General features: G+C 46.6%; 1 protein-coding gene and 1 long non-coding RNA gene across 9 annotated transcripts in view; one reads left to right on the top strand and one right to left on the bottom strand.

Moving 5' to 3' along the window:
* The window catches only part of RABGAP1L (RAB GTPase activating protein 1 like), a 233120-nt gene that overhangs the window by 21134 nt on the left and 192982 nt on the right, over positions 1–19004 (bottom strand). The window contains exon 1 of one of the 8 annotated variants that reach the window (XM_071565072.1): positions 9695–11692. The exons of the other annotated variants lie outside the window; for them this stretch is intronic. Coding sequence (XP_071421173.1) covers positions 9695–9805 — 111 coding nt within the window. The 5' untranslated portion in view covers positions 9806–11692. Of the gene's footprint in view, positions 1–9694; positions 11693–19004 lie in introns of those variants that run through there. 8 annotated transcript variants of the gene reach the window in all.
* LOC139676277 (uncharacterized) lies at positions 1483–12682 on the top strand. The gene is made up of 3 exons (XR_011698633.1): positions 1483–1529; positions 8878–9072; positions 12650–12682. It is a non-coding gene; the product is annotated as an uncharacterized lncRNA (long non-coding RNA).

The raw sequence follows: 19004 nt of genomic DNA, 5'->3' as shown, positions 1-19004 counted from the left end.
AAAGGTCTGCTTAGTTAGGCTCAGTTAGCTAAACAGTTAAAAGAGTAAGCCGAGACCAGGAGATACTCAGTAAGCCCCAACGCAGAGCGATCCTGCAGCAACACTGGAAAGGAGAATAGGGTTTGGATTCCCTGAACTCTAAACACTGATGTGCACTTTGACCACAGTGCTTGTGTTTGAGAGGCTGCGGGGGCACCTGCATCTATAAAAAAGGATCAAGGAGAAGATGTTCTGCCTGTGGCAGAGATGCCTCAAAACGTTCCTTTTCAGATCCCCAAACTGTCTTTCTGCATTTGAAAACTCAATTTCACTTTGAGATATGGAGGGTTTATTATCCACTTCAACTCTATGTGTTTTAGCAAACAAGAGACACCCTGAGTGGCTGAAAAGCAGTGCTTGGAAATGGCTGATTATTTTCTGTACTTGCAGCTGGTGTCTCGCAGCTCCCCCAGACACAGGAGCTTCCTCTCACGTACAGATAAGGGCTGCAGCACTGAGACAAGGGAAAGAACAGCCAGATCCACTGTCAGCCAGCACACACTCTGCATTTCAATGCCTCTGGTCAACAGGAGCACTGTGGTGAGGGATCCAACATCAGAAACACTCTGCATGGAAAATACCTGTGTACAAGGTTATTTTTATTATCCGACATAACAAACAACACCTGAACAACGGTATCTGCCACCAAAGACTATCTAGACCAAATGAAACCACCTGTATATCCCACAGCCACAGTGAGGATCAGATAAACGGGGCAATGACACTGCCCAGCCAGCTGGGACACGGCCCTGCTCTGGGTATCAGCTCCTGTGAGCAGCAGCAGTTTCTCCAGCACAGGATTTATTCACTGGTTTGCTCCTCACAACATAACAGCTCCAAGTGATCCTGTGTGTCTAACACACACAGGCATTCTGACATACAGCATGTGGTGCTGAAGGTTTTCCATGTCTCCTTGGTGACTATGCAAAATTCAAGGTACATCATTCACTCTGATTTAGATCTAATCCATACCCACAATTTCAGAGCTTTGCTTGCATTTCTCAGCACATCACAAGCAAGAGAAAGGTGAGCAGGTAGACAAGTCATCACCACCATCCCAGTGACAACAGAATCTGACATCCAGGAGAAAATCCCCAGGGTTTTTCTTATATCACTTAGCAGAGAAACAGCCTCTCCCAGCTACACAGTGTGGGGGGTTTGCTTCCAATCTTGTTTAACCTGGAACTACCACAGCCCTATCTCACAATTGCCAACACAGGGCCAGCAACTGACCAGTAACCAGGTTCAAACTATTGGTTTACCAAGGCTGTAAAACCTGTCTCACATTCATCATCTTCAGTCCACAGGTTTCAGCTAATAAACCCCCAGCTTGGTATGTCATCTGAAACCTGCCAGGAGGCCAGTGAACCAGCTCTCTGCCAGACTGGATCCCAACTATTCTGAGTGACCAAGCCATGCCTTGTCTCCTGTCACACTCTGTGCCCAGCATCAAAAATAATCTACCTCCTGAGATGGAAGATGAGTGCCAGGTAAGCAAAGAAACTTGCATTCTTTGAGCACACATCCTGTGTGTTAATATTATTTTACATCAACTCTGTGTCACAGTATCAAGACAACTGTAATGCTGTCAGACTTCATATCTGCATCTCTAAAATCAGCATCAGGTTTCTCTGTCGGGGAGGAGGTCCTTGATGCTCAAACACCTTTCATTACTTTTATCAATATTCCAAACCTACAAGTTATTAAGAGCAATTACTTTTTAGTGCATTACTCCACTAGCAGAGATTAGATACCTTTTCTGTATTAAAGCTTAACCATTATGGACCTGTTGGAGCGGGTCCAGAGGAGGCCACAAATTGCTCTGAGGTTGAAGCCACTCTGCTCTGGAGACAGGCTGGGAGAGCTGGGGGTGTTCAGCCTGGAGAAGAGAAGGATCCAGGGAGAGCTCAGAGCCCCTCCAGTGCCTCGAGGGACTCCAAGAGAGCTGGAGAGGGACTGGAGATGAATAGGACACGGGGGAATGGCTTCCCACTGATAGAGGGCAGGGATAGATGGGATATTGGGAAGAAATCCTTCCCTGTGAGGGTGGGCAAGCCCTGGCACAGGTGCCCAGAGAAGCTGTGGCTGCCCCATCCCGGGAGGTGTCCAAGACCAGGCTGGACAGGGCTTGGAGCAATCTGGGCTGGTGGGAGGTGTCCCTGCCCATGGCAGGGGGATGGAATGAACTATCTTTGTGGTCCCTTCCAACCCAAACCATTCTTTGATTCTATACTTACACTGAGGGCTCCACAATCCCCTCTGTTATATCTATACTCTTATCTGTACTTCAGCAACTAACACAACTTCCTCTCAACACATCCTCTCAAAAGCCTTGGCTTTTTCTGCTTGCCCAGCTCTAGAAACGAAACTGCTAAAACCCTAACAAGCATTCTTTAAAGCTGCACGTTAAGTGATAAGCATTTTGAAAATACCAGTGGGACAGTGTCCAAGTCCAAGGTATCAGCAAGGCTCACCGAAGCGTGGCACAGCATTTCAGTGCAGCAACTAATCTGTGCCCTGCACCCTTATCTCTAATCCTTCATCTGCTGAGAAGGTTCCCTCTACGCCTGGAATTAAATGAGTTTTGCCTTGTTTGCACACTCATCCCCAGCTGATGGACAGATCCCTGAGGACAAGGCACAGCCCAGCCCATCAGCCCCCAGAGATACAAAGGAGCCTCACCCATTCCCAAACCCGTACAAGGCTGCTCTGGGGTGCTGCTGCCACCGAAGGGAGCTCTGCAAGAGAGCAAGCTTCCAGAGGGAGGGCAGCCACTTCCTCTGGAAAGCAAAGCCAGGTGATATTACCAGCACCACCTGGCTCCCATCATTTTTCACCCTCCACTAACAGCAGAGAAGCAGCAAGCTATCCTTTTCTCCCCTGAGCTCTCTTGTTCCAGCTCTGTCTATTCCACTGCCCATTCCTCTAGTCATGGAAAGAACCAGACCCTCGGTTCTGGGGTAACTGGATTCCCATTATCCTGTTTGAGTGTTGCTTCTTGGAAGTTTTACCAGAGCATGGACAATCTGTGTGCTCATTTCTGCCCCCACACTTGGCTTCTGTGGTCTCCAAGGTAATGGACAAATAAACACAGTATCTTACTTGTACCTTGATATCAGAACTGGGGGTCACTTTGGCAGCTCTGCCCTGGTGCAAAAGCACAACGCCCTGAGTATTGTCTTGGCACAGCTCAACAGGCTGCTCTGAAACAAACCACATGGATATAAATCTGCAGCTCTGCAAGATGAACAGTCAGTGTCACCAGCACTCCAGCCAGCACAGGGGGCTGGTTGCTGGGGAGCTCATGTTGGCACAGGTAGGAGGAAGCAATAAAGAAAAACAATGTGTGCATTAAACAGTGCATAAAAGCACAAACTCAACAAGGTAGAAACCACTGAAATACATTTTCCAACTTCAACACTAAATTATTCTGAGAATGAAGTTCAAAAAGTATTAAAATATTTGTATAAAATAAAGATAGAATGTAACCAACACATCCACCTGCATCTTCTAGTAATTAAGAAATTGGACTTCTATAAAGAGATAAACTGCCTTGTCATTTAGTTTCAGTACTCCTTTCCAAGTCCATGAATGTGCTACTGGCCATATATGACCAATAATGTCTAGAAACTTTTCACAAGTTTGCCCTCCCAAATGGGTTTGTACTGGTGACAGAAGCAGAAGCTGAGTTTCCTGAGTGCCCAGAAAAACTTGTATTGATTTTCCTGAATTTCCTTTTAAGAAGAAAGGGAGGAAGCTCCCAAATCCTGGTATGTCCTTCTTTTGAATGTTTTGAAATTCTATTCTTATTTATAAAATGCCTATTTGAGACACTGATTAAATAATTCTTTCTTGATCCAGTGACAATAAAAAGGCAGCATGAAGAAAGGCTTTCAGATATAATAAAAAAATAAAATAACCAGGAAGTAATATAGATTATTAATTAAGGACAAATAAAGCAGTAAGTAGAACTAAAAGAGAAAAAAGTTCAAATTATTTCCTGAGTTCCATTAGGATGGACAGGGTTCTAGAGCATATGGAAAACAAGAGGATTTCTAAGTGTTGCTCATCTGCATTAATAATTAGAGCTCAAACATAGTTACGATTCAGATGAGTCATTATTGTCCAGAGAACAGCTCAGCTCTGATGGAAATCAGGCTGCAGGTTTTTGTGCAGAGCAGAAGTATTGACAGAAACAGCAGAAGAGATCTCTGGTCCACTCATGTTTGTTTTTACTAAATCCTTAAAACAGCAGATTCCCTCAGAGCAGAAGAAAACCCTACATTTTAAACCCCAACATTTAAGCACCACCAATCAGCCCACCCAGATGACTGTGGTGAGCTGAGGACCAGGAACCCACCCAGCTCTGCAGGGCTGACAAGGATCCAGCTGACAAACTGCTTCCACACCAACTCCATTTTATGAACTGTACGTCCCATTTTATTCCTCATCTACAGGTCTGATTGATAAAAGTAGCTTTACAGTTATAAAAGCCTTCTCTAGCTCTGCCTTCACTACCACATGAGAGATTTATTTTCTCAAAACCCAACTGCCCCCAAGGAGTATCTGATAGCCATAAAGCATGAATTAAAAAGCTCAGGAAATGGGTCAAATAGCCATTGTCAAAGGGAATCATTATTCAATGACATCTTTCACTTCTGGTTAATGACATTCTGGGTGTCTTCTGGGACTCATCAAAGATGCAGTTCTATCAAACACTACATCAGGGGCCTGGAAGTGAGAGAGACAGTCCTACTAACAGGATTTGTGGATACACACAGATAGAAAGAGCACTGAAGAACAGGAACTGCACACAAATGTATCAGAATTCCTGTAAACAGCTTCTTAAACTGAAACATCACGGTGCCAACGCCTGACCAAATGTCCACTGGCCTTCATTACAGCATGGAGCAGCAGGAGGTGGAATCCCATGAAGAGATGGGATCAGTCCCAAGAATTTGGGACTTCTCCAAGAAGTGTGGAAACTGCTCTCCTCTCTGGGAAGCACGGGGGATGGGGCAATGGGAGGCACATGCAGGGAAAGCAGCTTGCCCTTGGCTGGGCAAGGCCTAGCTGTTTCTCCACAGCCCTCTCCTCCTCACCTCACTGCTTGACAAAAACCTGGCAGCTCCTGCCCCACACAGGAAGGAGGGACAGAGATGAGATGGCTCACTGAGACAGCCTGAGAGCAGGATCCCTCCTTCTGTTGGGCAGGGAAGGGCTCAGATAAGGATTATACCTGCTGACAAAAGCCAGTTTTCATAGGGACCAGCCAAACTCCCTTCTCCCTCCTCTGGCAGCAGCACCAGCAGAAATGCCATCCAGGGAAAAATGGGCTTCAAAAGATCAAGTGCTGCCAACTCCTCCACATAGGCAGAATTAGAGACTCAAGGAAAAACAGACTGGAAGGGCCCTCCAGTGGACACACAGACCAACCTCCTGCTCAGGCAGGGACAGCTTCAGAGTCCTTGTGCTGCTCCTGAAGGCCTCCAAGGATGGAGACACCAAGGTCTCCCTGGGCAGGACTGACTCCATTGCAAATCATGACCATTCCTTGTCTTGTCACTGCATGACCCTAGAAGTTTGGCTCCCTCCTCTCTAGGACCTTCCTTTCAGTGACAGACTACAATTAAATCCCTCCTGAGCTTTCTTCAGGCTAAGCCACCTAATACCCTCCCATCCTTCCCCATTGGGCTCAGTCTCTGCTCTGGGCTGTGCATACCCCTGCTCCCCATGGGGGCTCAGAACTGGATGCAGGAGGGAGGTGCAGCCCCACCGCTGCAGGGTGGAAGGGGATGACCATGTCTGTGCACAGCCAGCCTGGGGCACTGCAGGCACAGTGCTCATTCCTGTGGTCACCCACCCACCAGGACTCTCAGCTTGCACTGATCCTGCCCAGACATTTGGTCCCCATCCTGCACAGATGATGGAGTTTCTCCTACCCAGAGTTTCGCGTTTGCCTTTGCTGAACCTCAGCAAGTTGTCTCAGCTCACCACTTACCCTCCAGTTTCTGCCATTCTAAAAACAGGGTAGTGCCTAGGCCCAAAGGTGCTAAACTCTCTCAGCCCCACTATCATCCCCCAGAAATGTTCAGCTACTGCCAGTCAGACCCACAGGCCACTATGCCCCGTGTTCCTCCAAGGCCACCCAAGTTTTTCACTCGCTGTGCAGTTCACCCACTCGCTCTGAACCTCCTCAGTTTGGCTTCAGTGGGAAGCTGAGAGCCTAAAGATCCTTATGGCATGTAACCACCAATTACTTCTGTGAAATGGCCAATAATTCCCCCAAAGACAGAGCTAAACACAGCCAGGCAGGCAGACAAATGGAAATACAATGAAGCTTTCCAGAATAACGTCCTTCAGCTCTGGATTAAGAGGATTATACCACTTAGAATAGCATTTTTATAACCCCTTGGAGTCCCAAGTTTTCTGCAGATAAGCTGAGAATTGAAATTCCCCAGAGTAAAGCTGCTCAATTCTTGCACAAGCTGCACAACAGTCCACTTCTATGTGCTGCTTTGCATGTCCATGCAGGGTAGCTTCAGAACAACTGAAATCCTGAAAGTGAGACCACACAGCAAACAACTGTGTGTCATGGTCACACTGCACTATGAGTAATTTTACTAAAATGTATGTTGGGGGATTGCTGTCACACAGTGCTGCTTTGGAGCAAATTTAACAAAACCTTATCTCAGATCACCCACATCCTGTTTATGGGCATCAAAGCAACACTACAAAAACACTGCTGTGCTTTCCAGTGAAAAATTCACGTTTTCCATTGAAAAATACAGCTAGAAGAGATACAACCTGGACACAGCAGGCAATTCTGATTGTGCTCAAGGAGTTCATACCCGTGTGGCACTGGATGTGTCAGAGGGTCACACAGGGCCGACCTAAAGCACAAGGAACCCACAGAGCTGTCACCTGGTTGTGGTGTTAACCTTTGTCACCTCACTTTGTGACATGTGGCTGGCTGAGCAAGAGGGACTCCTGTGCACCCCGGCCCACCACACAGCCCATGGGAACCACAAGGGTTACCAGCAGTGCCAGAGACCTCGCACCAAGGCCATCCTGGCACCCAAACTGCCACACAGGAAGCAATTTTTAAACTATTCTCTGCAACCTGAGCAGCTTATTAGAAGTGCCTTTAAAAGTAAACAAAACTGGATTTTGCAAAGCAAGAGATGAATCCCAGATTGCAAAATACCTGTTGCTATTAATATAAACTCTCAGAACAAACAAAACCTCCGCAGAATGTCCCTCTGTGTGTGGTACATACCTTAGTGCAAGCTGGTGAAATGACCACAAAAGAGTCAATGGGAATTGCCCCAACTTAGCCCAACTGTCAGCTTGTCCCGTGATTAAACACGGCAGCAACAGAGAGAAACTGAGTCATCAGGTCCTGTCCCTCTGCAGTGCAGACTCCCACGCACAGTCTAATCCTATCATAATCCTGAGGAGCTTTCTCTTAAACCTCCTCAGGTTGTTTGCACAATTATTTGCTTAGTTAATATTCTTCACAACCAGTTAAAAGAGCAGTTAAGTATTTCCTATATAAACCCAGCAAAAACCTATTTCTAATTATTTACTAGCACATAATGCATAGAAACATGGAATCCCAGAATGGTTTGGGCTGGAAGGAGGGTCTTTAAAGACCATCTAATGGCAACCCCCTGCCATGGGCAGGGACACCTTCCACTAGACCAGGTTACTTGAAGCCCAGTGCTACTACTCTGATTCAGGAAAAAAAAATAGCTAATCAGAACACATCCTTAGGCTAAAGTCAATCATTCAGATCTCCTAAATAATGATACTTTTCCTCCCACAGTTGTTCTCTGTTTACTAGGAGATAAATAGTTACTCCACAGTGAAGCACTTTTTAAAAAGATGTGAGTTCATCTTCCTTTCAGAGTGGCAGTGCAGCTGGAGCTGTGATGTGGTGCTTCTAATCCCAGGCCCTCTGCCCCCTGGTCCCTTCCAGCTGACCCAGTGACTCTGTCACTCATGCTCTGCACAGCCCATCCTGGCAGCACTTCCCAAAGGTTTAAACCACAGGGCAAGTCACCCATGAAGTGAGTTCCTCCCACAGGGATTTTCATGTCAGACTGCAAATGCTGGCTGTAGAACACGCAGCAGTTCAGGGCAGGAGGCTCCCAGGAAGCCCCACCTTGCTCAGAGACTCATCCCAGCAGCCCCTCTCAGAGCCGCCCGTACCTGGCTCGGGTTAATCCCATTGCAACACCAGACCTGTGGGAAGGGAAGGCCCTGCTCTGGCCTTCCAGGCAAACCAAGACAGCTGGGAGAGCAAGAGGAAAGGCTGTGGCTGGACACTGAATCCAGGGATACCCCATACTGAAAAACATCCAGCATGGGACAAGCGTGTGACTCCTGATATGCTGGTGAACCTCCAACCAGGTCATATCTGTCTGTTCTCAGTTTCCCTGGAAATTCTGGTGTAGAGGAGGTCAGAGACAGGAAAAAGCACCATAATAAAAGGGCTTGGGAAAAACACAAGTTTAGATCCAGAGATCCTATGGGAGATGGAGGAGATGAGATCATGGACCTGAGATCTCCTGAGCATGGAGAGGCAGAAAAACACGAGCAGGAAATACACAGAGGAGTTTTGCACAAGGCACAGTAAAGCAAATTTTCCTTTTCTGGGAACACCTCCCTTTGTCCCAGCTGAGGAACCACCTGGATACAAACACATACATGGCCCCAAATCTGCACACACAAGTGCTTCCCTGGGCTGCTAAATAATGAACTGATCTGTACTTAGTCTGAAATGTCTGGTTGCACATTAAGCTCAACACCTGTATGTGCATTTTTATTTTCAAGCACTCCCTCTCACCGCTTCTAGGCAGCCTGGCTCCCACGTGGGCTCAGCTGCAGAATCTGACACCAAACTGCAGAGCCTGCAGCTCCCTCCAAGCACTGGGATGTCCAGGAGGAAGGAGGATGGCCACACTCCACATGGCATTGACACAAAGATTTGCTGCTTATGAAGAAAGGAAGTGATCATTCATCTAAAAGGTTTGCACATATGCTGGTTGCAGAATACAGAGGTGGAACATCATCATTCCCAAGGAAAGGGTAGAATCTCTTAGATTTAGTCATAAGGTGATTTAGTGACCTGCACCCCCAGAACCAGCATCTACCCATACCTTTTAATTGACATTCTAAGACACAGAAAGTCTTTGTACCACTTGGTGTCTACAACTAGAGAAGTTCAGTCATTTGCTGGCTTAATTATTTCAATTATTTAAAAAATACTATTTTAACTACAGCCCTACCGAGCAAATCACCTTCTTGTAAAACTTAGCAGCCCCAAAAGACATTTTAAATAATTTTATCTCTTCTGAAATAAATCAGATTCATTTTCTTGATGTATGAAAAAGTAATAGAAAAGGGAAACTGGGGAAACTGGGGAGTAAGGAGGGAAACTGGGGAGTAAGGAGGGAAACTGGGGAGTAAGGAGGGAAACTGGGGAGTAAGGAGGGAAACTGGGGAGTAAGGAGGGAAACTGGGGAGTAAGGAGGGAAACTGGGGAGTAAGGAGGGAAACTGGGGAGTAAGGAGTGTTCAGCAGAAGGATCTAACTCCCAGATAGAGTAAAACCTTAAGCATTATTGGCAAGGAGCAAGAGCAACACCTACCACAGCTTTGGGTTTGCTGTCTGCCACCAGACTGGCCAGCAAGTCCTCCTCACAGAGCTGGCTGAACACATGGGCATTGTAGGCCACCACTATGGAGACCTCTTCCATCATGGTGCCCAGCTGCCCACAGCCGGGCAGGGGCAGGGAGGGCTGAGCCTGGCAGTGGCACACCCACCTGAGTGAGGTGCTAATGGGGAAGGAGTGCCAGGAGAGAGAACATGACCCAGCAATCAGCTCCCGTGAGGTTCCCTCGCCAGGTGGCTGTGGGGGCACGGGATGGACACAGGGCACACCTGCTCACACTCCCCACACCCTGCTGGCCACAAGCCTGGTGGCAGGGGAAAGCCAGGGAACCTGCTCTAGGCTCCAGGGAACCTGCTCCGGCTCCAGGATATCAGGCTGAAGATGAAAAAGCCAGAGGCAAACTAGATGAGTAAGCAACAAAAGATCCGTCAGTGCTCCACAGGACTGAAATCACTGCTGTTCTTCTCCAACTTGGTAGCAATTGTTCATTCTTTATATCTGCTTTTCTCCCATGAAAGCTGATATTCTTGTGAGCAGTCTCCCCCTTCCAGTGAATTGTTGCTTCTGCCTTGTAAGTTCACAGAGATCAATGTAATGCTGATTTCTTTAAGGCATTCCTTGAAATTTTCCACAGGTTTCTAAATATCTCCCCTGAAGTCTTTAAAAACACTCACGTTTGTTTTTCCAAAAATCTGAACTCCATTTTGTGCCCTGTAGACACTTTGATTTTAGCAGGAAGGTGACAGCATCGAATCTCAACCCTCTAAAGAGTGTCCTTCAGTTTCCATGTGTAACAGAGGGTAAAACAGCCCTGAAAAAATGGAATGAACCTGTAAAGCTCTTCTGTGAGATAAAAACAATTTTACTCAAGTAAAACTTCCCCCAGTTGAAGGTTTTTAACCTGAATCTGGTGCTGGTCTTCTTACAGTCAAGAAGTGATATGGTATCTCTTGGCTGTGAATCCTGAACAGCAGAGGTGCCTTCCAAATGGCCCCTGCCTTTCCAGTGCATTTATCCCAACATATATCTGACACAGAGCAAAAACAGCACAAGAAAAATATGGAAAAATAATCGCAAATCGATATTCTCAGAAGTATAAAATAAAATCTAGAAAACAATAAAAGATTCGAAGAAATACAATATCCCCAAAAAAACTCCTTCCAGGACACTCAGGCAAGGCAAAACTCGTCACCAACTTGGCGCTTCTGCTTAGAAACATCCACTACTTTTCATCTTCTCTGGAAGCCTTTTCCTTCCCGGTGCAAAGCCATACCTGCTCAAGAAACAGGAATCATTCCAGCTGTCCCTTTGTCTCCAAAAAGAGTCTGTGCTGGGTGCAGCAATTCTGGCAGTTTCCAGTTCAGGCTGCTGGTGGCATATGGTTACACTCTCGCTTTCCAGAACAAACGGGGTCAGACACACCTTGCTTTTCTTCTTCCTCTGCTCCTGGAGTATCTTTATCGAAGATTGCAGTTATCTAGGTAGCACCAGGTGCTATTTGCATTTGAATAGGAAACTTGAGCAACAGCTGTAGCGGGCAGGATTAAAACCCCAACACTTAAATAGGGGGGAAATTACATGTTATTGCTAAGAAACAGAGAGAGTTCTAATAGGCTTATGGCAAACAAAAAATGCAGCACTTGAGGTTAAACCCTTGAGACTAAAGCAGATTCTGATCGTGCTTAACCCTTGCAGGAGGAAGAAAGGTACTTTTCTTTTGAAATGCACCTATAGTGCCTTCTTTTTCCTTGTTTTTCTTCAAAGGCTTGCAAATTTTTTCCAATTAGTTCCCACAGTAGAAAGACTTCAGGTTCCAGTGCAGCTCACGAGACAGCTCTCTGTGTCACCTCCACAGAACTCCTACCTGCTGCTCTGCCAAACCCCACTCAGGTTTTCCAAAGCCTTCCAACGCTGCTTCCTCCTCGGCTCCCTTGCCTTGTCAGGGGTTGGTTCCTTCTGGGGGGTTGATTGCTTCTTGCAGCAGAAGTTCAAAGCGCAGGGCTGGGAGCGGCCCCTCCTGGGCTCCTCCCAGGTGTGCTGACAAAGGCACCTGCTGCCAGAGGGACCGGCCCTGCCCCAGTCCCCTCCCACCCGCTGGCACCTGCTCCAGGGGCTCCCAGCGGGGACTGGCATCACCTTGGAACAGTCAAGCAGGCACAGGGGAGGGCACAGGCAGTGCAGCAACAAGCACCCCCTTGTTAATGAGAGACCTTTTTAATTCTGCAGTAAGGGCAGGAGGTGGAGAAGGCACATCATCAGACACAGCTACTTAAACCCCTCCCCTGATTTAGCCAACAGGCATTTCTATTTATAAGGAATTATGGACCAGAACCTGTCTTACCTTTTGCTTTTCCTCTTAAACAGGAAGATTACCATGATTTAACAGCACTAAATCTACATGTTACTACTACATTATTGGATGAATAATTCTCATATCTATTCATAACAGAAGGCTTGTAACTGTGGCATGTTCTAACTAGCAATTGCAGGAACTAACAACTGATCTGTGACGTTGGCTGATGCATCTCTTTAAATAGGATGTTTTTCAGTTGTTGTTTCCAGCTAATGGAGCTGAGCTGTCTGCAAATCCTGCATTTTACATCCCTGTCAACAGCCTGTGCTGCTGTACCCCAAATCACCACACAGAATTATAACTATCAAGCCAGACTCTGAATTAAACTGCCTGAAGGAAATATGTCCACCCAGACACAGCATGCTCATGCCAGAGGAAATGGAAGGAAAAGGGCAAGCTGAGATGCCCTTCAGCACCTCCTCAGGCCTCACCACACACTCCTCCCAGCACTCCACACACAGCCTTCCCCTGTGCCAGGATTTTTGGCTGCTCAAGTGATGAATAACCTACCAAAACACAATAAAAACCACACAGCAGCTGCACATTTCCTTGAACCAAAAAAGCCCTTCTCTGCACAGCACCACGACTACCTCGCAGCCCCCTCCACGCCAGAGCTGGGAAAGCATACCTCCAAAGCAGGGATTTGGGGAGCAGCCAGGCAGTCAGGAGACACGGGAGAGCCAGCAGAAGGACAGGTGGGCTGTAGAAAGCTGTTAACCACTTAAGGTAAGTAGCCCTAATTGCAGTTGTTGGGATTTATATGCCGGTGGATAACAGAGGTGAATGGAAAATTCCTGAATTGAGCAAAGCAGCTCGCTTAGCAAAGCAAAATCCTGCTCCCTCCCAAGATAAATTCCCTCTCACTCCACCCCCAGGAATGTCTTGCTGCTCTCTGACGGGGATGGGATCTTCTGACAGACGGGAAGGGAGGTATGTGCAGCTCCTCGCTCAGCCTCCCTTCCTGCCACCAGCTCCAGAACACACAGGCCTTTTCTGTGATTTGCCTTTCAAGTATTAATGAATCCGGGAAGATCACAGCCATCTTCAGAGCAGGAAACATAAACCTCCTTTCACAGCACTTGGAATGGCAGTTGGCAGGCTTCATGATATGTTTATGGGTCTTTTCCCCCAAAGGAATAAATAACAGCAGCATCAGCTCTTCTTGTAATTCCTGTGCCCACTAATGACCTGGAAGGACTTTTTGAGGCACAACCAGCAAGTGAAACCCACCTGATTATGAGACAAATGCTGTGACTCCCAGACAGTTCTGTTCTCCCCTCACCCACAACAGGCTTGTCAATCCTCAGAGAGCAGCAGAAACGGGAACTGTGTTCCAGCTTTAGGCATCAGAAGGTGATTGCTTAGACCTGCCCCTGGTTCCATGTGGGACCAAACACAGAGCTGCTGCTCACAGGAACGCCCCACACCACTCCACAAACACAGTTGCCAGGCTTGCTGATCAGCAATTGCTTCTCCAAGATTTATTTTTATTATCTAAAATGTCAAATTAGCATGGCCTATTTTTTCCCTGAAAAAGGGGGCGTATGCACCTGTGTTTCTCCTAAAATAATCCTCCAAATGTGTGGAAAAATCTGGGCTTGATGTGCTTTAGCACATGTACTTAGAGGGGTGAATCCTCCCCATTTCCTTGCTCCTGGTTGGAAAGCAGGCATGACTGTGAACTCCCTGTCCCTGATGAAAGCCAGCAAGGCCATCCTGCTGCAGAGAGGGAATGTGCCCTGCCAGCAGTGCCAGAGGTCAGCGTGGCTGTGATTGCTGAGGCATTCCTGACAAACCAGTGATGCTGGAACATGCCAGCCCTCCCAGGGCAGCACCGAGGCCTTCTGAGTCCTCATTTTATGGTGCCAAATATCCCAATTGTCCTCTCTCAGCTCCCTCATATCCACTGTGTGCCACACAAAAAGCTACTCCTGCATAAGGATTTTCTTCCACAAATACACAGATGATCTTTACCAAAAATAAGTAAGACTATTTATTAGCCTGGCCCTAAAACTCCAGAGGGAGAAGAGCAACCCAGCCCATCACTCCCCAACCGGCCAGAGGTCCCTTCCTGGATTTTTATAAATTCTTCACTAATTCCGTTGTGTGTGTGTGCTCTGTTCCTCAATGAGTGTTTATTAACACTTGCAGTTTTAAGGGTTTGGGTCAAGTTTGCTCTTCATTTCAGGTTTTACATTCACTTGGAGCTCCAGCTAAACAAGGCATGAAGCTGCCCAAAACAAACATGTCCATTGTGATCTCTAAAACCAGCTGAAAAGATCAAACAGCAGCATGGCTGGGACAGCATCCTACAGGTACATGCTCATTATTCAACTCAGTCCACTCCAGATTATTTTGAAGCCTTTTAAATGAACTCGTGAACTTCTTTTGACTTTTAAATATTGACATTCACATTTTTACTTTGCATTTTCATATGTCTTGCCTTTCCTGGCACTATCACTTTCTAAGGGCGCTCTAAGTTATTTCCTCTCTCCAGCTAAGTTTCCTTCAGAATATTTTGCCAGGAATATTTTGCTTCAAGAGCTTCCCTCCTTTCTGCTGAGAATCTGGGTTAGAGCTGGGATGCCCTTTTGCTTGTTGGTGTTTTCTGAGTGGTGGAGGCAGTGCAGGGCTCTGACCAGCCCAAACACCAGTGCAGTTTATTGCTTGTGGTGTGAGGGAACAAGGAAAGAGCCAGACATCCCTGATAGCACTGCTACCAGGTTAAAGGAATACTGAATCTTAGTGTGAGACCTTGAAAATCCCAACCTTTAGCTGTTGAAAGCCCAATTGTACTGCATATTTAGGACATACATTGTATATACCAAATATAATCAGTTGACTTGAGCATATTTCCTCCTTCCCCATCCTTTTGCTTTGGAAAAATAGAGGAGTCTGGGTTTTTTTCCTGTGTGGAAAAGCAAGGAGTGGTACCACTGAGCTCCACAACAGGCAAACATTCCTCCTAATGCCCTCTGAGTGGGGCAGGCTAATCTGGGCCTGAGAAACCATGCAGAAGGAAGAGGCAGAAATTCCTAATTTGCCCTGGAGCATAACTTCCTGAAAAACTGCAGGATTCTGTCACTCATCTCCTGTCACACCTCTTGTCTTTGGGACCCCTTTTCATCTCCTCCCAGCTCTGTGACAGCAGATACCTGTAACCAACTCACCTCCACAGCTGAGGATGTGGTGGCAGCTCCAAAGCAGGGCCAGGTCCAGGGACCTTCCCACACCTGCCCCAGGGCCATGGCCAGTGGCTCCTGAATCCCTGCCCTCCCAGCCAAACCCACCAACAGGTGCCTCCAGCTGCTGAAGGCACAGCCATTAACAGCCCATTTGAAACTGTAAATGTCTCTGATATATATTCCCTGGGGCCACTAATCCAACAACTGAACAATGCTTGGATGGCAGTTAGATCATGCAAATGCCAGTAGAGCCAAGTTCCATAATAAACCCAGCACTACCTGGGAGATGTATTTTAAACCTGTTGTATTTATCACCTAAATGGAATTAGAAAGAAGAAAAATGGGTCAAGCATATTATCTAAGAGAATTAGCACAGCAGTTGTACAGGAATGCTTTGCACTTAGGATGATTTGTATGGATTCCTGGCCTGGGCTCAGTACAGCTCGACTGAGGGACTGCACCCAAACAGCCTGGTGTCTTTTCACTTAGAGCAGATGATCAGCAAACAAAAGATACTAATTAACATCAAGCAGCACATTAAATACTGACATCTGTCCCATGAAGAGACTCACACAGGGCACAGAATTCTGGCCTTCTCATTCTAAGCCCACATCTGATTTTCTTGAAGTAGATACATCTCTCCATACTTTTCATTCCCTCCCCAAAGAGAGGTTAACAGCCCTTACCTATCCCCTAGAGTAAGATTAATAAAGGTAAAATTAATGGAAAACGCAAAACTGTAGGTGATGCCATTATTGTTATGATGATGATGTTGTCTGTCAGGTTTCCCCAGCGCTGAGCCAGCCCTGCTGCAGAGGGGAGCAGTGACACGCTCACCTGGGTGCCCTGGAGTGCCCTGTATCATGTCAGATTTCAGCATCTCACTGACAGTCACTTTGCACCTGACCTTTAGCCTGGGACAAGAATAAAAGGAGAAAGTAGGACAGGCTGCAGAGCCGTGCACTGTGAGAGTTCCTGAAGTTCAGTAACAGGAGGAAAAAGGCAGGACCACAGCACATCCTCTGCCCACCAACCAGGAGCTGCCCAGGCACAAACCCACCACAACACACACCCTCGGATGAGCTGGTGCCCCTGGAGCCACATCTTCCACATGGGACATCCCGAGAGGAGCCTCATGGAAAAGGTGAGACACTTCTGTGTGTTAACAGCACTATAGCAATGGCATATTCCCAAAATGAAAAACAAATCCACAGCAGGATTGCTTGGAAGATGAGATAAAGAGTAATTAAGACAGAACTGGTGTGGGGGAGCAGGAAAAGGCACACGGTGTCAGCCAAACTGGGCTGAACCAGACAGACCAGTCCCAGCACCTTCCTTGAGTTTCACTGTGAGACAGCCTGGTCTGAGGCATGCCCAGCAACTCTGAAATGGGATTATTTCTGCATTGGACATTCAAAATACAAACTGCTGATACGTTCCAGGACAGCTGCATGGCCCACAGGGCTGGAGTTGAGAGTGTTAACTTGGAGGTCACAGCCAAAAAAGCTTAGCAAACAGCACTGCTGGTAGATACTGATACAGAGGGGATGAACAACTGAGCTTGGCTGTGGCACTGAGTGCCATGATCTGGTAAAGGGACTGGAGTTGGACCAAGGGTTGGACTCAATGATCTCTGAGGTCTTTTCCAACCCAATCCATTCTATGGTTCTATGAACAGCCAGCTGATACAGAAAGCATCTGACCTGAGACCCATTGCTGGGCAAGACAGGAGGCAGTTCAGCCCCAGAACTCCCCTGGAGAAACTGCCCTGGAATTTGCACAGGTCAGCCCCAGAGCAGGAAGGCAGCTCAGGCCCCTGCAGGCTGAGCAGCTGTGTAAAACCACCAGCAGCACCCACTAATCTGAGCTCCACATAATCCTCTGCCACCAAATCCCTACTCACCAGCATCCAGTGCAGTGAAAGGGAAATTCTCTTTTCAGAAGATGATTTGGGAGACAAACCACCCCAGTGCTTAGCCCTGCTGATCTAGTCTCCCACTGGGAAAATCTGCATCTACGTTTAGTGCTTCAATATGCCACAATGAGAAAAGCTTCTCTACTTACATATGATTTAAAGATTACCCTGCCTTGATTTGACTGTTAATAAGCTTATTTTAAGAGCTCAAATGCTATGGATGGAGGGGCAGAGAAGGCAGGTGCTGCCATTAGTTATCAAGGAGCTCTCTCTGTGACAGTCATGTATTTCTTCAGAGACCAGAGGTATTGCCATGTACTTTTCTATACCCTTCCCATTTGTCTTATTCCAAGCTTGTCTTTAATTTAAAATCTAGACTATAGGTCTTGTATTACTACTACTATGACACCTGTGCAACTAACAGAAATGAGACACTCCCTAAAAAAAATTAATAAATTACAACGTCAGGAATCAGTCCAGTCCAGCACAGATGTCCACAGAGCAGGGGAACATTTTTTCCTGGTACCCACATGCTCAGGCTGAGGGCAGTGCCAGGGCTGAGCATCCTGGAAGCTCCTCACTCCCAGGGCTCCTGTGGACTCCTCTCCACATCCAACTGAAGGGCTACATTTAGAGAGAAAACTGAGCTGTAACTTCTAATCTGTTCCCCATTTTTTAACATATCTTTCATGCAGGGGAACTGTTTATGCAGAATTCCTTCTGCAAGGAATGCAAGGGAAGTGCCTGGAATGAATGAGAGCTGGTTTTTGCTTCATTTGAAAAAAAAACAAACCCACAACAACAAAGAGAAAAACAGAGGATAAAACAAAATTTAGGATGATTGTGATTTAAAAAAAAGTTTCCACCACCATAAAATTCATTAAAAAATTCATACAATTTTCCTCCACATCACCATCATTGTTTTCACTGTTTGAAAAGCGGATCCATTAAGCAAAAAAAGGAAAAAACTGCTAAAAAGTGGGAAAATCGAGTTTGTAACCATGAAACAGTAAGGGATATCACTCTCCCCCTGTGAGTTCTGATGTTGGGCATGAATGAGAGAGCAGCAGCTCAGCCCACCATCCCCTGGTGTGGGCAAACAATACCATTCATCACATTCCACTCTGTGTTTACAGTTCAAATTAATAGGGGGGAAATCAGTGCCTGCATTTGTTCACTCATTTGGAGGCTGCAAGAATAAACTCCCAGGGTTCATTCTTCTGCCTGCAACAGTTAGTGCACTGCACCATTTAAGAGGGATGTGTAAACAAGATGCTGATCTGAAAATGAAGAACAAACCAACTCACAAAGCAGTAACTAACATGAAAAAGAAAAGCTGTGTTGCTGTCTACAGTGAATATTATATGTAATGAAAACCCAGGTACCTACATAATAGTTTGAAAGGTTAGAGATGTCTTTCTGTGCTGCATTTGTGACAGAATAACTCAGTTTCCCATTACTCTTTATCACGGCATCACAGAAGGGTTTAGGTTGGAAGGGACCTTTAAAGGTCATCCTGTCCAACCCTGCTGCAATGAGCAGGGATGTCTTCTTTGAATCTAATTACTCTTTACAAGTGGTGAAGGATTTGGTCACCTTTCTCAGCCACAGAACCATAGATATATGACAGGAAAGATATGATGGATGTTTCCTGGAATGCCACAGAGTATTTTGCTTCTACACACACATGTCACTGCAGGACTGTGACCCACAGAATCACACATGGACTCAGCAACACTGCTGGGACTGGCAACTGATTTATCAGGACATTACCTGCACAGCCCCAGTATTAGGGAGAGTGACATGAGTCCCACTGGTGACACCTGTGACACA

This window comes from Pithys albifrons, chromosome 10 (assembly GCF_047495875.1).
Source record: "Pithys albifrons albifrons isolate INPA30051 chromosome 10, PitAlb_v1, whole genome shotgun sequence".
Classification (NCBI taxonomy): Eukaryota; Metazoa; Chordata; class Aves; order Passeriformes; family Thamnophilidae; genus Pithys; species Pithys albifrons.
The sequence above is the reverse complement of the archived record's forward strand: the minus strand, read 5'-3'. Positions and strand labels throughout refer to the sequence as shown.